Consider the following 16541-nt stretch of genomic DNA (forward strand, 5'->3'; position numbering starts at 1 on the left):
TTGGTGTTTGCTTTCAGTGGATCCCTCTGCGGGAGCTGCTCACTCGCTGCGGTCGGAGGCTGAGCGTGAACGAGCTGTGGGCCCTGTGTTACACCTGCCTCTCCTCACTGCAGACATACATCGACTTCCCAGGTCAGAGGCAAAATTAAAGTCATCACTCTGTGCAGCAATTCAACCGGGAGAGATTTTGAGAATAGTTTATTGCTCCCTAAAATAACCCAATCGCTTGAGAAACAAAGTTAACAAGCTCGGAAAGTGAAATAAAAAGTCGTCTTCCTGAAACTATGCCGGGAGAAATGTAAAATGCAGTGGGTTTTACAGTAACAACGGCTTTGTCCTTGCAGCATTTCTTTCTTTGGACACGGTGTATGTGGGCTGTGAGGGGGAGGTACTCTTCTTAAAGCCAAAAAACATAGGTATTTTTATATTTTGTCCATTGAATACTCAGGAATCGTTCTTTGTTCTGTAGAGGCGCTCCTATATTCACTTCCATAATGTGTTTAGGTTACTGTGATGAGTTTTATCTCGCTCCTGAATATCAAGAACACGGGATAGTCACTGAGAAGGTCAGTTTGATCACACTTAAAGCAGGAAATGAGAAAAGTATCTTATAATGTTTTTTGGGTTTTTTTAGGTTTGTGTTTATGGCATCGCCGCTATTCTCTGGGCCACGGCAAAGTTCAACCTATCGGCCAATCAGAAGCTGGCGATGCCCCGTAAACTGAAGAGACTACTGCTGGAGATGGCAAAGAGGACGCCCATCGAGAGGCCGACCATCGTCACGGCTAAAAAGGTTCGCTATCTTGTTGTGTTCTTGTTCTGAACCAGTGTTGTCTAAACTAGTTACGACCAAACTGAGCTATGTGGGTTTAGTTCAGGCACTACCATTGTCCCCATATTGAATCTAAATTTCAAATTAACCTGTTATCTGGTAGGTTTAGGGTTAAAGTTATGGTTAGCAATTGACTCTGTGCATAACTTCAAATCATAACAACGCCGCCCAAGAAGTGACTTCCTGTTTCGATCCAGCTCGCCAAAATAAAAGCACACAGCTCGTCTCATTGATTAGTTCAGCGGGTACTTGCAACATAAGCTAGGCAGAAAGAAAGTTGAACTAATGAACGGCTGAACTGATAAATAAGATGGTGCTTGTATTTTGGCGAGCTGGATTGAAACAGGAAGCCACATATTGGGCGTCATTGTTATGATCTGAAGCTATGCACAGAGTCAATTATGCATCCAAATCTCAAAGGGTGTTGACTGGGCAAGAACTTGCAGCCGATATGCCAGTGTGATGCCTCATTTGAAAGCCAAGACCTTCTAGAGTCTAAAACTATGTGCAAGATATGTGTGAGTGAAACACAGCTTACATCACAATTCTCATGCATAACCCTAATCAAAACCCTAGCCCCTGATCCTAAACCTACCCAGACCAGGGGGGATGGCAAGATTTTTTTATAGCCCAATATCATGAAAACACATGACACATCTCAAGGATCTCACGAGATCCTCTAAGTTTCTATTGCAGTACAAACACGTAGCTCAAGTCCTCCTAGTGCAGTACTGCAATCGCTCACTGCTCCTGACAGGGTGCCCCACTTATTTGGAGGATGAGTCAAATTCAGAGGACACATCTCTAAATGAGGACAAATGGAGCAAACTTAAAGTTGCTTTGTATAAATGTAATGATACAAAACATGATTTTGAGCCATTTGATGATATCATAAGTACTTTTATAAATGGATATGGACCTAATATGCAACATAAATAGGCTGCAGAGTGTTGACACAAACTGCTTTGCTAAAACATGACCTTTTGTGTTTTTATTCATGCGCTGACACTTGTTTGAACCGAGCGCCCCATTATTTTCTACTCTGTCCAAGTTATTTATGAGCGGACTCAAGTGCCGCCTCTCAGAGCTCCTGTCGTCACATATATCTGTTGCAGAGCTGTCGTGACTACTTATCCCGTCAGGGGACTAGCGCGGAGACGGTGTGGGACCGGCTCATCCGCAGAGTGCACAAGGTAAAGCACATTGTTTCGATCAAAAACAGCTCAGCGCTTCTGACGACGTCGCCTTGGTCAGTCATTATTGTGTCAGCATGCTCACTCAGTCTATGTTCAGCTCATTTAAATGGCACTGACGTCATTTTTATTTCAAGGAGCATGTTTATGTGTTTCAGCCAGCCTCAAAGTACGTAGAGGAGGACTTGAAAACATCTGACGCTGAACGGTTGTCAAATGAAGAGACGTCTGAACAGAACAGTGGTATGAAAGATTAAGTGAAACGCTCATGCAATTACTATTGAGGCCTTGTTATGTTCTTGTATTAGATGCTACAGTCTGTCTCGATTGTCTATTGTGTCTCCAGAGTCATGTCAGTCACAAGTCATTTCAATATCTGTGTGAATTGCATGAGACAATATCATTGATATTGTGTCTGGCGTTGTTGTAACTGTGCGTAGGCTTTGTGCCCATGGCCACTGAGAGCCGACTGGCTCCTGTACCTGGCCCTATTCCCCACAGTTACCCAGTCGACAGAGATCTACAGCTCCCAGAAGCCTTCACTTCCACCGCCACTCACTTCACACCCATTATTCTGACCAACCAGGACAAGGCAGAGAAGAGTCCCAGTGTTGGAGATGAGCTCGAAGGGTAAGGAGATGGAATGTAAGAATGGTGCTGTTCAGGGATTTTACACGTTCTCAGGGCTGATACAAACCGTGAGACGCAGTTAGGACTCCATCCTTTATTTAGTGTATCAAAGAGTTTCTCCTTCTGCAGGATATTTGTTTATTCTTCTTCTTTTCAAGCAGCAGATTAGACACAACAACTATGGCATATTGCTGCCTCCTGTTGTTCGTTCTTTATATCTTCCTTATTTATACTCTATACTCTGCAGATATTTTAACATTTAACTTGAGAAATAGTGGTCTGTCATTTGGGACTAGATGGAAGTTGTCTTTTCTTTTACTCGCCACTGCCATCTCAGGTCTTACTCGTAAATGCAGTCTCTAGTCTCTAATTTTAACATTCCGATTAGTGCCTTTAATTAGGATTTAAATAATAATATCCCATACAGTAAAACCGGCAAATTTGATCATGAATTTAATCAGTTTGGAAAACGCAAATGTTAATTGATAAAATACTGAGATAACAGAGAGGATAAAACCCTTCCAGGTCCACCATGTCAGGGCCGACGTGGTCGCTCACCGCGCAGACTTTAGTGAATATCTCCGCGAGTAAATGTCGCAGAGACTTGCCTTTTATTGCGTTGGGAAGAAGAGGGTTGAGGCTTTAAAACGGGCCCATCCAGGCCCAGCTAAGCCTCTGGGAAGCGATGTAAGGTTGCGTTGAAAATGTGTGCCTTTGCCGTGACAAACTCGCTAATGTTAATATATAGAGTATTTGTCCATGATTTCTATTATACAATTATGTGATCATGTGACTACAATTTGAACAAGCCCATTGGATTCCTAGACACCCAAAACATGGGGTCAGATACCAAAATGACTTGTCTAGGATGAATAATAAAGGAGTAATGGGCATTTTAAGGATCTCCCCACCCTCTTGGACGCCATCTTGAAAATTAGACCTTTCCAGTGGTCAGATTTTGGTAGACTTTTAGTATGTTAATAAGCACACCTGATACTACAGAAAACCATTGAAAAACCTTTTGTAGCAATTTTTTTCGGGTTAGGTGTTTTGTTTTCATATATGCAGCCGCCTAATGAGCCTCTTGCTGAAGATGCCTGGTATTGTTCATTGCTGCATATGGTCCCTTTTACTTACTTTTTGATGAAGAGTACTAGCTTCATTCAATACTTCTGTTGGTAGTCAAGCAAGTACCAGTTAATGAGAGATTCGCACAGATTTGTTGCTTGAGGTAATTTTGTGTCTGGTTTTGATCAAACTCTGCATTGTGTGCATGCAACGAGAGCTCAGTCCCTGCCATGAACGCTCACTCTTCCTCCTACGCTTTCAGGTACGTGGAGGGATTCATAGACAGCAGTGAAAACATTGCGGAGATCGGCCTGGAGTCCAATTCCAACTCTGAAGACCCCCAGCCTCGTACGGAGCCCGTCTCCTGTCCTTCTGTAGAGGAGTTGGACTGCCAAACTATCACGGGAAGTGCGTCTAACTCACCTCCCAGTGACTCAGCACCTGTGTCTGCTCTCTCCGACGTGTCTCATATTGAAGTCTCTCTACCGTCTCTAAACTCAAACCTCAACAACTGCGGAGTGTTCAACAATTACCTCTTTCGGCAAGATCCCACCACGGGGCATCTCTTCCTTGTCCCCGTTCAAGTTCGAGCCCCTGGACACCAAGGTCTGGACATCAACCTGTCTCTTGTGCCACCGTCGTTAAAAGGACTTTTAGCAAATCCACACATCAGTGAAGATACGAGCATCAATCAGCGAAATGTAAGCCAAAATCAGAAACAAGGCGTGGCGGCTCTGGATAACAACAGGAGCTTTTTAAATAAAGGCGATAAGGCTCGAGGACAAACTGCGGATTCCATGTCTCCAGAGGTGCACCCCGCTCTGCAGGAGGTCATGGATCTGCTCAAAGGAGAGTTTACACTGAATGGCAGTTTGGACAATGGACATGAGGACATTGCAATGGGTAAGACTTGTGAACCAGGTGGATATTGCATGCCTTTCTTATTACATATTCAGCAGCCAGGTTTGCTTTTACTCCCACGGTTATCGTTGTCAGGGTTTCTACAGGCATCAGCATGTCAAATGTAATGTAATCTTTAACATCAGTGGCGAGTATAATACAGTATACCCAAATACTGTATTTTAATGCAGAAATCACAAAAATCTGTGCACATTTTATTTCTCAAGACTTGCAAATATTCTATTAATTTTGAGGAATGAGGGGAAATCTTGATATTCTAAAGGAAACTGCACACAACAAGCAACTTTTGGGCAAACATTTCTGCCAAAACTGCGGCTATAAGTGCTTGACCATAATTTTTCAATGTTAAAAAATGTAATTCCCCCCGCGGAAACCCTGATTGCGTCTGTTCTTGAATCTAGACCAAACAGCAACACTGCAACAACATGAATATGATAAAAACAATCTTTGTGACAAGTGATACGCCCTTTTGCCTCTCCCCAAGAAGGTCCCAAGTTTGATTCCTGGGTTGGTTGGACCTTTCTGTGTGAATTTGAACGTTCTCTCTGTGTCTCCTATTTAGTTATTAGCAGCATCACTAGTAGTACTTACATGTTCTTAAAATTCTCCTCCACGTTTCTCTTTCCCGAGGGGAGTACATCTTCTCTCTTAAGGAGCTGGAGTATGAAGTGTTTGCTGCGGTGGTGAAGGAGCGGTTCAGTGATCTGTACTGGGACCAGGACCTGCTGGGAGTGCTGCACTGCCTCGTCAACTACAGCTCCACCACACTGTGAGTAGCAAGGCAGCGTCAAAAGCTAATTTCATATTCCCTTTCTATTTTCAATGTATTGATTTACAGATTTTCAAAACATTCAGTAAATCATGTTTTAACGTTGTTCCCTCGTCAAAGACAGACCTGAAGTAGTACAACATTCATGCAGTTTTGAGTAATCCTTAGACAAAGCTGTTAAATGTAGCTGTTTTTTCTTCTACGGTGTCAGTGCCTCATTTCGTAATTCCTGATTACAATTGTGAGCTGCTGACTACGCCAATTCCAAACTGAAAGTTATTTTTTAAGAAAAGTATTCCTTTAGCTGCCAGCAGGAAGAGCCCCAGTCAAGATTATCTCCAGCTCTGTCATCTGCATTACTTTGTTACATTCTTACAGAGACATATTTTCAAATTATAACACGTAAAATATCAAAACTGAGGCGCCCAAAATAAGATTTTTAAGAGTTTTTTGTCCACTTTATGAAATGAGATTCCCCTGAAGCTGCCATTTCCTTATACAGTGCATGTGTCCAGAGGAGTTGACTGGGTTTTCACTTCACTTGACATTTTTTTTTAATCTACTGTAATTTGAATGACTTTATTTATACTTTGAATACTGTATGGCATAGTGGTTGGGCTGTCTGTGCTTTTGTCTTACAACAAGAAGTTTCTTTTTTCTGGTGCTCCGATTTCCCCTACCTCCAAAACATGTGGGTCAAGATGGGCCACTAATGGCGGCGCATTGGAATCGCAGGGCCTCAGGACTAACCCTCCATCTGATAAATAAAGCACTTTACCTTTATATACTGTAAACTCTACCTCCTATATCACACATCTGCCAATGAAATCATAAACAACACACTGATTAGGTCTTCATTGTTTGTTTTAAGAGCCTCTCCTCCTTTTCCACATCAGCGTTGCATCTAATTCAGCTTCTGCACAATACCCTCAGTGCTAACTTCCCCCATAACAACACTATCCCTATGGTTACTGTAAACTCACCTGTACAATGGACATCTAACCGTAAATAGACTGTCAGTGTTGTCGGAGCACACAAAGCCCCTTGCCTATTGTCACTGATGATGAACAAGTGGCAATGCTCAAGTGTTGCCGAGACTGACTGAATGAAGCGTGCTCGCTGAACCCCTCACTCCTCTGCTTTTCATTTGAATAGCTTACACACAGAGAGCATCGGTCTGTCTGCTGCTGCTTTTCATCCAGCCGCAGCCTCTCCGCTCTCCGCTCCGGGCGATACATGGAAAAAGCCCTTTAATCTGCTCCAGTGGGGAGACATCACAGCGTTTGTGTGTGTGTGTGTGTTTTTTTTTTTTTTTTTTTTTTGGGGGGGGGGGGGGGGAGATGCAAGCACTGCTCCTCTGGGCAGTGGACATCGGAGAGTGCAGCACAAACACTTTTAAATATGAGGAATATACGGCATGTTTCAGTGAATTTGTTCTCGTTGGCACATGAATTGAGCAGGAGACGCGAGGGCTGAACTCATAAGGTAAAATCCAATGTTTCTACTTGGTCTGCAGGGGATGTGTTTTTTTTTTAATTGCCACTTCAGCTCAAATTGAGTAACTGTTTTTTTGTTAACTCACTCCAAGTTGAATTTGTCATCTAGCATGTTCATTTTCTCCCTTAGTTAGTTGTTGTTGAAGAAACTTCCAAATTCTTAGTGCTTTTACACTGCCTGACCAGAAATACAGTAAGTTGTGATGGCAGTTGTGGCATTGTTTCAGTGAGCTTCTGCAATGTCAAAAGATTTATTCCCATTCAGCATTTCATCAGTTTTTCACCAAGTTGTTGTGACCACTGCTCAAAGCCCGAAGATTCTCGTTGTTTCGTTGATACACGTGTGTTTTGGTCAGGCAGTGTTATGTAGTATTCAGTCATGGCTCACAGAGAGACCATAGAGAAGTCTATCCTGCACCTTTCGGATTGAAATGTAATATTGTGTCTAAAATATATCTGTGTATGGCAGTGTCGACAAAGCTGTTGACGGAAGGGGCTTCTAAATTTTATGAAAAGTACATTTATTACGCCAGTGCTTCTCCAACTGTGGTTTGTGTACCATTTGTGACATTTGTGATTTCGATACGGTTTACTTCCCAGTTTAGACATAATTTCGTCCAAACGAGGCCTGTTGTTTGATCTGGTTTAGTCTATGCTATCACATACTGGATTATTTATTTCATTTGCCTTAATTATATCTTGTGTGTTGTCCAGCCCATACAGACGCTGTGAGGAGCAAGCAACCTCAAAGGCAGTGAAGAGGGCATCAGGGATTGAACCAGTGCCCCCTTGTGTCTGGGGAGAGGATTGCAGGGAACTGTGCCTGGACCTGAATGGGAACATACACACCACAGACGGCCCTGATGCTGTGGACTCATGGGGCCAGGCTGAGCTTCAAACCGAGCAGGGAGCGGGACATCACACTGAGGGTTATCAACAAGAGGCAGAGCAGACCCAACAGACCCAACGCTGCATCTTTAAAGGTAATGATGCTCTCTATACAAATATATGAAGCAATTATATCACTGAACACTAGACAATGAGGATTTATAGTGGCTTAATGAAACGTCTGAGTGGATCCTTCACGATAAGGGTAAAAATCGACTCATGAGCCAAACCATGTGACAATCAGCGCTTCTCTTTTTATTACTTCTTGCTCAATCTCAGACACTTTTCCCACTTACTCCACCTACTGGTCAGTCCTGTCATGTCCTGAAGTGTGAGCTCTCAGAAGCAGCAGATGGCGCGGGTTACTTCTTATCCCCTTGTGAACCTTGTGAAGAGGCTGAGCAGAATTGGGTCTGTTTAGTACCTGGATGGGAGACTGTGAGGAGATATTTGTTAGTTTGTGTGAGTGGTCGGTGGTGGTTTCAGCCTTGTAAGGTTTGTAAGGCAGTTTCTGTCCGTCTGTCCTGGGTACCTGTGTCTACATACTTTGCTTACCACCACATTTTAAAAATGCACTTCCCTCTCCTCTTGCCTAGTGCACATGAATTGTAGTTCAGCAGTGACAACCATTGCACCATAACAATCTACAACAATGTATAATAGTAATTAGGGCTGCACGATTTTGAAAAACCTAATTACACCTAATTACTCAGAATTTAATTAATTCTGAGAAATATTGCCCTCTTATGGAGATTCAGAGTACCTCTGGGGGACAGCCACGTGACTATAATTAGTTTGAGATGGAATCACATAGCATCTATCTAAACACTTTAGAATCTGCCCTACGGAAACTCTGACATTTTATCTATTGCAGCTGAACCTGAGATTGCAAGGCTCAGCATTTGTGATTGGTGAACATCCATCCATCTATCCATCCATCCATCTTCTTCCACTTTTCCGTTTCCGGGTCGTGGGGGCAGCTGTTGGAGCTGCCCATATCACATTGCACCAGCCCCTTATGGCTCCTCTTGCAGGTGGTGGGTCCACAGAAGGACGGCCTCACGATTAACTGAGCCTGTTGGTCTCTCATAAGGGGCTTCTGAACCGCTCTTTGTCTGACCCGTCACCTAGGACCTGTTTGCCATGTGAGACCCTACCAGGGGCACGAAGCCCCGACAACAGAGCTCCCAGAATCATTCGGGTGCTCAAACCCCTCCACCATGTTAAGGTGGCGGTTCCAGGAGGGGATTGGTGAACATCTATCACTCAAACATAGAGACAGAAGAAATAGAAAACTCAGCCTCTTGACGATAGGTTATTGCTGTAGTCAAAACCTCGAGTTCGAGTCAATATCAATAAAGCTGTAGTAGTAGTAGTTCATACTAATGTGTTTTCCTCAGTCGAGCTTTAAAATTAGATGCGTACAGCATTAGATTAAATATCTGCATTGTCTCTGTCTGACCACACATTAGATCTGATACTATTCAGGGTCAGTAGTCTTGTGCTGTGAAGTGCTAGTCTGTTTTCTTGTTTCTTGGCTGCACATGCACACTGAAGTTATGAGCTTTATGTATTTGATTGGCTGTTGGACGCCGCTCTAAAGATTCATTTGCATTCATTTCAGTCCAAGTCTCTGAAAAAGAAAAACCTTCCTTATATTTCCAGCTTCTTCTCCGGCCTCTTTCTCATCAGGGACTTTTGAACAAGACCCAAAGCCATGAAAAAACAGCTGTTATTTTGATATTTGAGTATGCTTGGTCACACTTTCGCTGATACTCCAGATATGTGCCATGATAAAACACCAGTTGATCTTTCGATGCCTGTAAGCGTAAAGCCACAAACAGCGGCCTCATTGTTCAGCCACAGTAGCGATGTTAGCCCACACCCCCAGCTAGTCTTGGATATTCCAGTGTTTTGGCTTCCCATGTGACACTCTGACGTGGTTGACTTTCTTTTTTTTCCTCCTCTTTTTTTTTCCCAGGCATAAGCACAGACAGTTCGGACGCGGGTGCGATGGAGGGCGGTGAGCACTCTGCGGGGGCCGGCGATGAAAGCCCCTCTGAAGCGGAGCTGACGCTGGGCAGAGACGAAGCATCCATGGACCTGGAGGACAGCGACTCCGGGGCGTCCGTACGGCTGCTCTCCCCAGGGACGACGAGGGGTTTTGGGGTCGAGGGACCGGCCCACTGCCTGAGCGCGGCCTGGGACCTGGCCTTCTACGAGGAGCAGTGTTTTAGCGAGGAGGTGATGAAGTATGCGGTGGATCTCGGGCAGCATACCGGAGCGGCGGCCTGTGTGGATGTGAAAACCCAGGTGAGAAGAGTGTAGGCGAGGTCAGGGCTGACCTTATGAGCGTGAACAAAGAGACGGCTGTGTGTGCCGTGTTTTTGATGCTGCTCTAAGCATCATCAATAAAGATAATCACACCAGACAGTTTAATTTAACATTGCTGGTAACATTATATAGGTTTAGTAATCTAGTATAAAATGCATTGCACCACTAGTATGACATTATTTGTATTTGTAGACTTTTTTATTCAGGACACCCTCTAATTATTTTGCCAGGATGTTCAGTGGTTTATCCAATACATATTTTTACTTTTAGTGATGGCGAAAACAAAGAGCCCAGAGGAAACAGACACAGGGAGAACATGCAAACCAAAATAATCTTGGATTAGACTTTTTTTGGGCATTGTTTTTTTCTCAATTTCCTTGAATTTACCCTTACCATTGAATTCACCTTTTTTTGTCTCTATTCAGGAGTTGCTTTTCTTTTAAGTGTAATGTGAGTTAATGTATCTTATTTTAAAGGGGCTAGATGCAAGTTAGCCATTTTATACTCACTACTGCCACCTCAGGTCTTATGTGTAACTGCACCTTCTATATTAAGCTCGTGCATGACGGCACTTCGGACCCGAAGTAACAACTTTTTGAGTGACAGTGCAGGATTTTAGAGGCAGTTGTGGTGAACAGGTCGGGGCTCATTCTACACACTAGGACATGGCTGGAACATGTAGGGGGAGGAAAATACTTGATTTTAACATTTTTAAACTCCGTATAGTCCCTTTAAGCAAAGTTGTTCCATTGTCAATTTTATTAAGTTGATTAAGATTGTCCAAACCTACTCAAAATCAGCAAAACTTACCTTAAAGGGACTATACAGAGTTTGAAAATGTTAAAATTATGTATTTTCCTCCACCTGTATGTTCCAGACAAGTCCTAATGTGTAGAATGAGCCCAGACAACTGCCTCTAAAATCCTTTTCTAAAATCATTTTTGTAACTTTTTTGTCATTTTTTTCGTCAATTTTTTATCACATTTTTGTCATTTTTTGTCATATTTTTGTCACATTTTTTGTCATTTTTTTGTCACATTTTTGTCATTTTGTGTCACATTTTTTGGTCACATTTTTGTCCATTTTTTGTCCATTTTTTGTCCATTTTTTGTCAATTTCTTGTGACATTTTTCCCACTTTTTCATCAATTTTTTGTCACTTTTTTGTCAATGTTTTCTCACTTTTTTGTCCCATTTTCATCATTGTTTTGGTCTCAGTTTTGTTGCTATTTTCACAGCTTTTTTCCAGAAGCTTTTGGACTGGGGTAAAGCCGAACTGGAGAAAATGTGCTCGGTTCAAGTGGGAGTTAAGGGGTTAATATAGAAGGTGCCGTTACATGTATGACCTGAGGTGGCAGTAATTAGCATAAAATGGCCAGCTTGCATCTAGCCCCTTTAATTCAAGCACTTTCTATCAATTAATCTTATTTAAATTGGTTGTTTTACCCAAACCCTGTCGATGGAGCATGTTTAGAGTGATTCAGCTGTGCTTTTTCGGTGATTTGTTTTTCCTTGCTATACACTGTATTGTGGAGAGTACAATCAAAGATGCACAGGAGTCGCAGTGGTTCAATTGTTTGTTCTCAGGTCCAAATGTCAACAGTGCACACACATGCTCTTCTGGCGTCCTTGGGCAAGAATCTCTACCCACATTGTTTATATAAATGTTATGTGTGAATTGTGGTTGGTGGTCACTGGCAGCTTTGGTCTGCCAGTCTACGCCTCATGGCCTGCAGTTGTTGCCACCAGTGAGTTTGAAGCAGCTTTGAATTGTGTCAGTTTTCATGATAATTGTGTTATGTTGCCAAAGGAAGAGTCCCAAAAGAACCATATGCAACAAGCTGGTTCTTTTATTTGTTTAGGAACTCATTTGTAATTGGTGTGATCCAGTGTTAATTTTGACAACATATTTTATCGACTTTGCATTTATAATGTTTATTATAATCATATTTAATCAAGGTCTTCTGTTTTATGGAGCTTCTCCCACATGAATAAAGCTCAGAGCGTTTCCTTTGGCAGAGAATTTAAATGATATGAGGCTCTTTCAGACTGTCAATATAAGTTTGGATGATTTTAGTCTCTCCTTTTTATTTTTATTTAGTCTTATTTTAGTCGACTAAAATATCGGGACATTTTAGTCATGGTTTTAGTCTCATGAAAAACTTTTAATTTAGTTTTAGTTCAATTTTAGTCGTCAAAAATAACACTGGTGTGATCAAGTGGAATACCATATTATAGAAGATCTTTGAAGACGTTCACACCAATTTGCTTCCTTATACTATGGCTAATAACACTATTCTATTGCCTTATTATTTCAAAATTTACATAAGGGTAAAAGAAATAGCCTGAATGCTCAACAGGTTTTCTTTTTTCCAGAGAGAGATGCAAGTTGACATTTAGAAATGGGATAATATGGCTTTTATTGTAGAAACACCGTTGAATTAAAATGGAACCAATGAAGTAGATAATGATTTTTCTAGGTTGTGTAATTATCATGTAATGCAGCAGTGAACGTGGGGAGGGATGGTGCGTATCAGCAGAAAAACAAAGACTGCGTGTTGTTTTGTGTGTGGAAGAAATATGTTGTATGTTAAGTCATATGTCTACATTGTTAGTTGTAGCACATGCCAAAACGAAGTAATCACTATAATAAATACTTTCACCGATTTATCTTGATCCACTAACCCTGCCGCAGAGTTCAAATGAGCGTTTTCCTTTCTGTGATGAAGCATGGAGCGCGTGAGGCTCAGGGGGTGAATAGGAACAGGAACGTGTGCGGGACTTTAAGATAATTGGCGTATTACTCTCTCCAAACTGGATGTGAATATTGATGCGTTTGAACTCAGCCCTGGGCAGAGGATGCCATTATCTTCCACAGAGGCATATTAATGAAGCGCTTTTGTGTTAGCTCGCTTTGATGACTCCCCGGCTCCTTCAGAGGCTCTTATAGGCGCTAATAACACACCTGACGAGCTCCAACAGGGAGGAGGGGGGGGAAAGTACTTTAAAAGATGTGTTTGGTGAAGTCGGTTGCTACGTTGTGCTTTGTAAATACCCAAAGGCTGCACATACTGAGACTTTACTGCCTTTTGAATACTTAGGGGGTCATTTGCCAAGCGTTTGCTCATGCGCAAAGCAAGTAGCACGTGCAAATCTGGATCAGCAGCAGAGCCATTTATGCATTTTTTTTGCTCACGCATCATTGTCTCATTTACATATCAGATTTGGGGGCCCCCAATACTGTAACGCAGGCAAATTCAAATGGTATATCAAGCTTGCACCCGCCTTGATCAATACTTACTGTATGTGTGATGTAGTGTTTCATTTGCCTTGAACAGGAAGTGCAGCAGCAGTTGGTGATTGAGACGAGAAATCTGAGGAAAACAAGGAACTTCTATCACAAGCTGCTTCAACAGGAGAGAAAGAACAAAGGTACTGCCCTGAATAAGATGGTGACTTTATTATGCTGTGAAAACACTGAGATAAATGTTTTTTTCTCATGAAAGCATAAAAACATTGCAGAATTGTATCTTCAAGTAAAGCAAAATGTACTTTTCAGAGCTGTTTACAATCTTACCATGTTGTTCTCTCATCAAAAACATACCTAGATTTTCCTTTCGAGCCACAAGCACATGTTATAATAATATTGAATAATCTTTGGACTTTTACCAGAGGCTATCCTTATCACCATGGTGACAGCTCCAAAAAAAACTCCTTTTCCCCCAAAGCTCCTCCTGAGGTCCTACGTATACAGGAAATACTTTCCTCACATCTCGATCGCTGCAAGCAGGGGAATATTTTTGTTTGTTTCTCTTTGTTTGAAACAGCTGTGCAGCGAAGGGAGGGATGTGTGGGAGGGGCTTGTTTTAGCTCACTTGGGGGACCAGGAAGTGAAGCTATTGGATATTTTGTATCAGCTGTTTTAGATCAATATTGCATTTTCTAAAGATGCGTTTAAGATGATAATACCGCCTCTTTAAAAAGTACTATAACCTATAAGTAACCCGCTTAGTTTTGAAATCTGTATGTGCACTTTTATTGAAGTAAACAATTTCGTCACTGATGCTTCTGTTTTTAGCACAAAATGGAGACAAAAAATTGGATATATCTCCCCGAGGGGTTGGCAAACTATTGTCCAAGGCCGTGCCATAATTGTAAAATTGTTTCTATTGCAATGGCGCATTGATTGAGTAGTTTTAGATGACTCTGACAGCAATAAAGACTACAATCAGGCACATTGTGATAGCCCAGATAGCGCAGCATGAACTTGAAAACCCTTTAGATCAGACGAGAAGCTGAATAAACCTCTTGTTTTCCAAAGGCTCCGACAACAAGCTGATGCTGAGCAAACTGAAGTCTCAGCTGGAGGAGCTGCGGTCGAAAGTGCTCTTCCTGGAGTGTGTCAAGAAGTACCTGGAGGTACTACACCGCCATACTCACAATGTACTTTTTACTGAATCTAAGAACTAATCTTGATTTTAATCGTTTGGATTAGTTTAGACCTGCTCACTTATCATCATTAGGGCCGGTGTCTTTATAACCATGGGCAATATCATATCACTTTGCCATTTTGATCTTGTCATCAGATCGTTGTTCATTTTTCTGTCAGCTTTTGCTTTATGTGAATAGATCCAGTATTTACAGAAGTATCAATTATGAACCACTTCCAAACAACAGTCCTTTCTCAACAAGTTCCTTACACTTACACATACATTTGAATTATAAATTGTAAAATATAAATGCTATAAACATATTCTCTTTGAACAGGTTTTGAGCATTGACCAGTGGGGGTTGGAGAGCTCGCTGCTGCCCTCTCTGGCTGAGTGTGGGCCTGACGCTCTGGAGCTGCAGTCTTCAGAGGACTCTTCTGTTTTATCCTTCAACTGCAGCAAAGGGAAGGGTGCGCTGCAGCTCGGGTCTCCTGCAGGCCTCATGGCTTACCTCTTTGCCAGGTAAACTCGAAAAGCTACCGGGCTGTTTACAATATTACACATAATATGCCAGCTGTATAAATCTATCATATCATATTCAATGGCTGCTGTGAGGCTGGGATCATCTAAGTGGTCATACCACTGCATTTAGAATAGGGATCGATATGGGTTTTTCTAAGGTCGATGCCAATGTTTGGGGATGTTGATTGGCCGATTTTAATGGTTATGATTCTAAACGGTAAAATTTGTCCATGTAGAACTGTGACAGTAGGGGGCGCTTTATTACCGATCTATTGGTCGACCTCTGATTTAGAGTAATAAGGTAACACTTTACAATACGGCCTGGTAAGTCTATGTTGTTACTGTAGTACATCCTATACCTCTACAGTGGAACATCTATTGGACCAGGTACCACGGATGTTCCACTGTAGAGGTCTAGGATGTACTACAGTAACTATATAGACTTACCGGGCCATATTGTCATTATTTGACATTAAAGCAGTACTAAGTAACTTGTTTACCTTAATAAATCCTTTTCGTTGTCCCTGTGGGGGTAATACAAGTGTTAATGGGATGATTGGAGGGTCTTTCAACTCCCCCGGCATCTCTGGCAGAAAACCACAATTGCAACTTGACTGCCACCGGACCAGAGCAACCAATACACACTGATAGAATCACGAAGAGGAAGCTAACAGGCTAATGAGCAAAGCTAACTGCGGGCTAGCGTCACTTAAACAGTATTTACAGCCAAGTTTGAGTGAAAAAATGATCTCCATTGGGTAATTGGATGTATAATATCCCTCTATCCCTTCGCCTTTTCTGTCAGCGTAGTATTTACTCTCAGGGACAATTAATGAGTAAAAAACCACAACATGCTACGACACCTGCAGTGCCGCCTTTAGGGGCATGAGTTACTATTTTAAATCTTACATTGGACATAGAAAAATAAAGTTCTATTGAAATCCCTTTTCAACACTTTAACTCGTTTTATCGTTAGAGACACACATTTTTTCTCTGGTAGATAATTACTTTGAGTCAAATAAAAGTATTCCATTTTTCTCACAGAAACGCTGCAATGGACGGCTACATCCAGCAGTTTTTATACACTTTCCGTTACTTCTGCACCTCAGAGCAGTTACTACAGTTCATTATGGACAAGTTCAACAGCGCTGCAAGGTAAGATGTAACCGCTCATGTCTTATGCACAACTAGTACTCGTAAATAGGATATAATTGGAAGATAAAAACATAGATCTGTTGTTTTTTTTTTTTCTCAGGGAGGGTCCGGACTTGTCAGGGGGCAGTCTTAAGGTGTTCCACAGGAGTTTGGACCTGCTGCTGCTCTGGGTGTCGGACTGCAAACTGGTGGACTTCACAGGGAACAGCAGCCTGGTGGAGACATTAGAAAACTTCATCAACACGCAGGTATGGATACGCTAGGTGCTTCTGTTGTTATGCGAGTGTGTGTTTATAATGGCAGT

At 42.1% G+C, this 16541-nt stretch overlaps 1 protein-coding gene across 1 annotated transcript in view; it reads left to right on the forward strand.

Annotated features, from left to right (window-relative positions):
* The window catches only part of kndc1 (kinase non-catalytic C-lobe domain containing 1), an 86015-nt gene that overhangs the window by 47427 nt on the left and 22047 nt on the right, over positions 1-16541 (forward strand). The window contains exons 8-23 of the mRNA XM_079560562.1: positions 18-132; positions 345-416; positions 505-566; positions 635-793; positions 1948-2025; positions 2184-2268; positions 2466-2655; positions 3986-4626; positions 5275-5413; positions 7624-7892; positions 9779-10110; positions 13469-13562; positions 14452-14549; positions 14898-15082; positions 16127-16237; positions 16338-16485. Coding sequence (XP_079416688.1) covers positions 18-132; positions 345-416; positions 505-566; positions 635-793; positions 1948-2025; positions 2184-2268; positions 2466-2655; positions 3986-4626; positions 5275-5413; positions 7624-7892; positions 9779-10110; positions 13469-13562; positions 14452-14549; positions 14898-15082; positions 16127-16237; positions 16338-16485 — 2778 coding nt within the window. The remainder of the gene's footprint in view (positions 1-17; positions 133-344; positions 417-504; positions 567-634; positions 794-1947; positions 2026-2183; positions 2269-2465; positions 2656-3985; positions 4627-5274; positions 5414-7623; positions 7893-9778; positions 10111-13468; positions 13563-14451; positions 14550-14897; positions 15083-16126; positions 16238-16337; positions 16486-16541) is intronic.

Source organism: Gobius niger (genome assembly GCF_951799975.1).
Source record: "Gobius niger genome assembly, chromosome: 7".
Taxonomy (NCBI): Eukaryota; Metazoa; Chordata; class Actinopteri; order Gobiiformes; family Gobiidae; genus Gobius; species Gobius niger.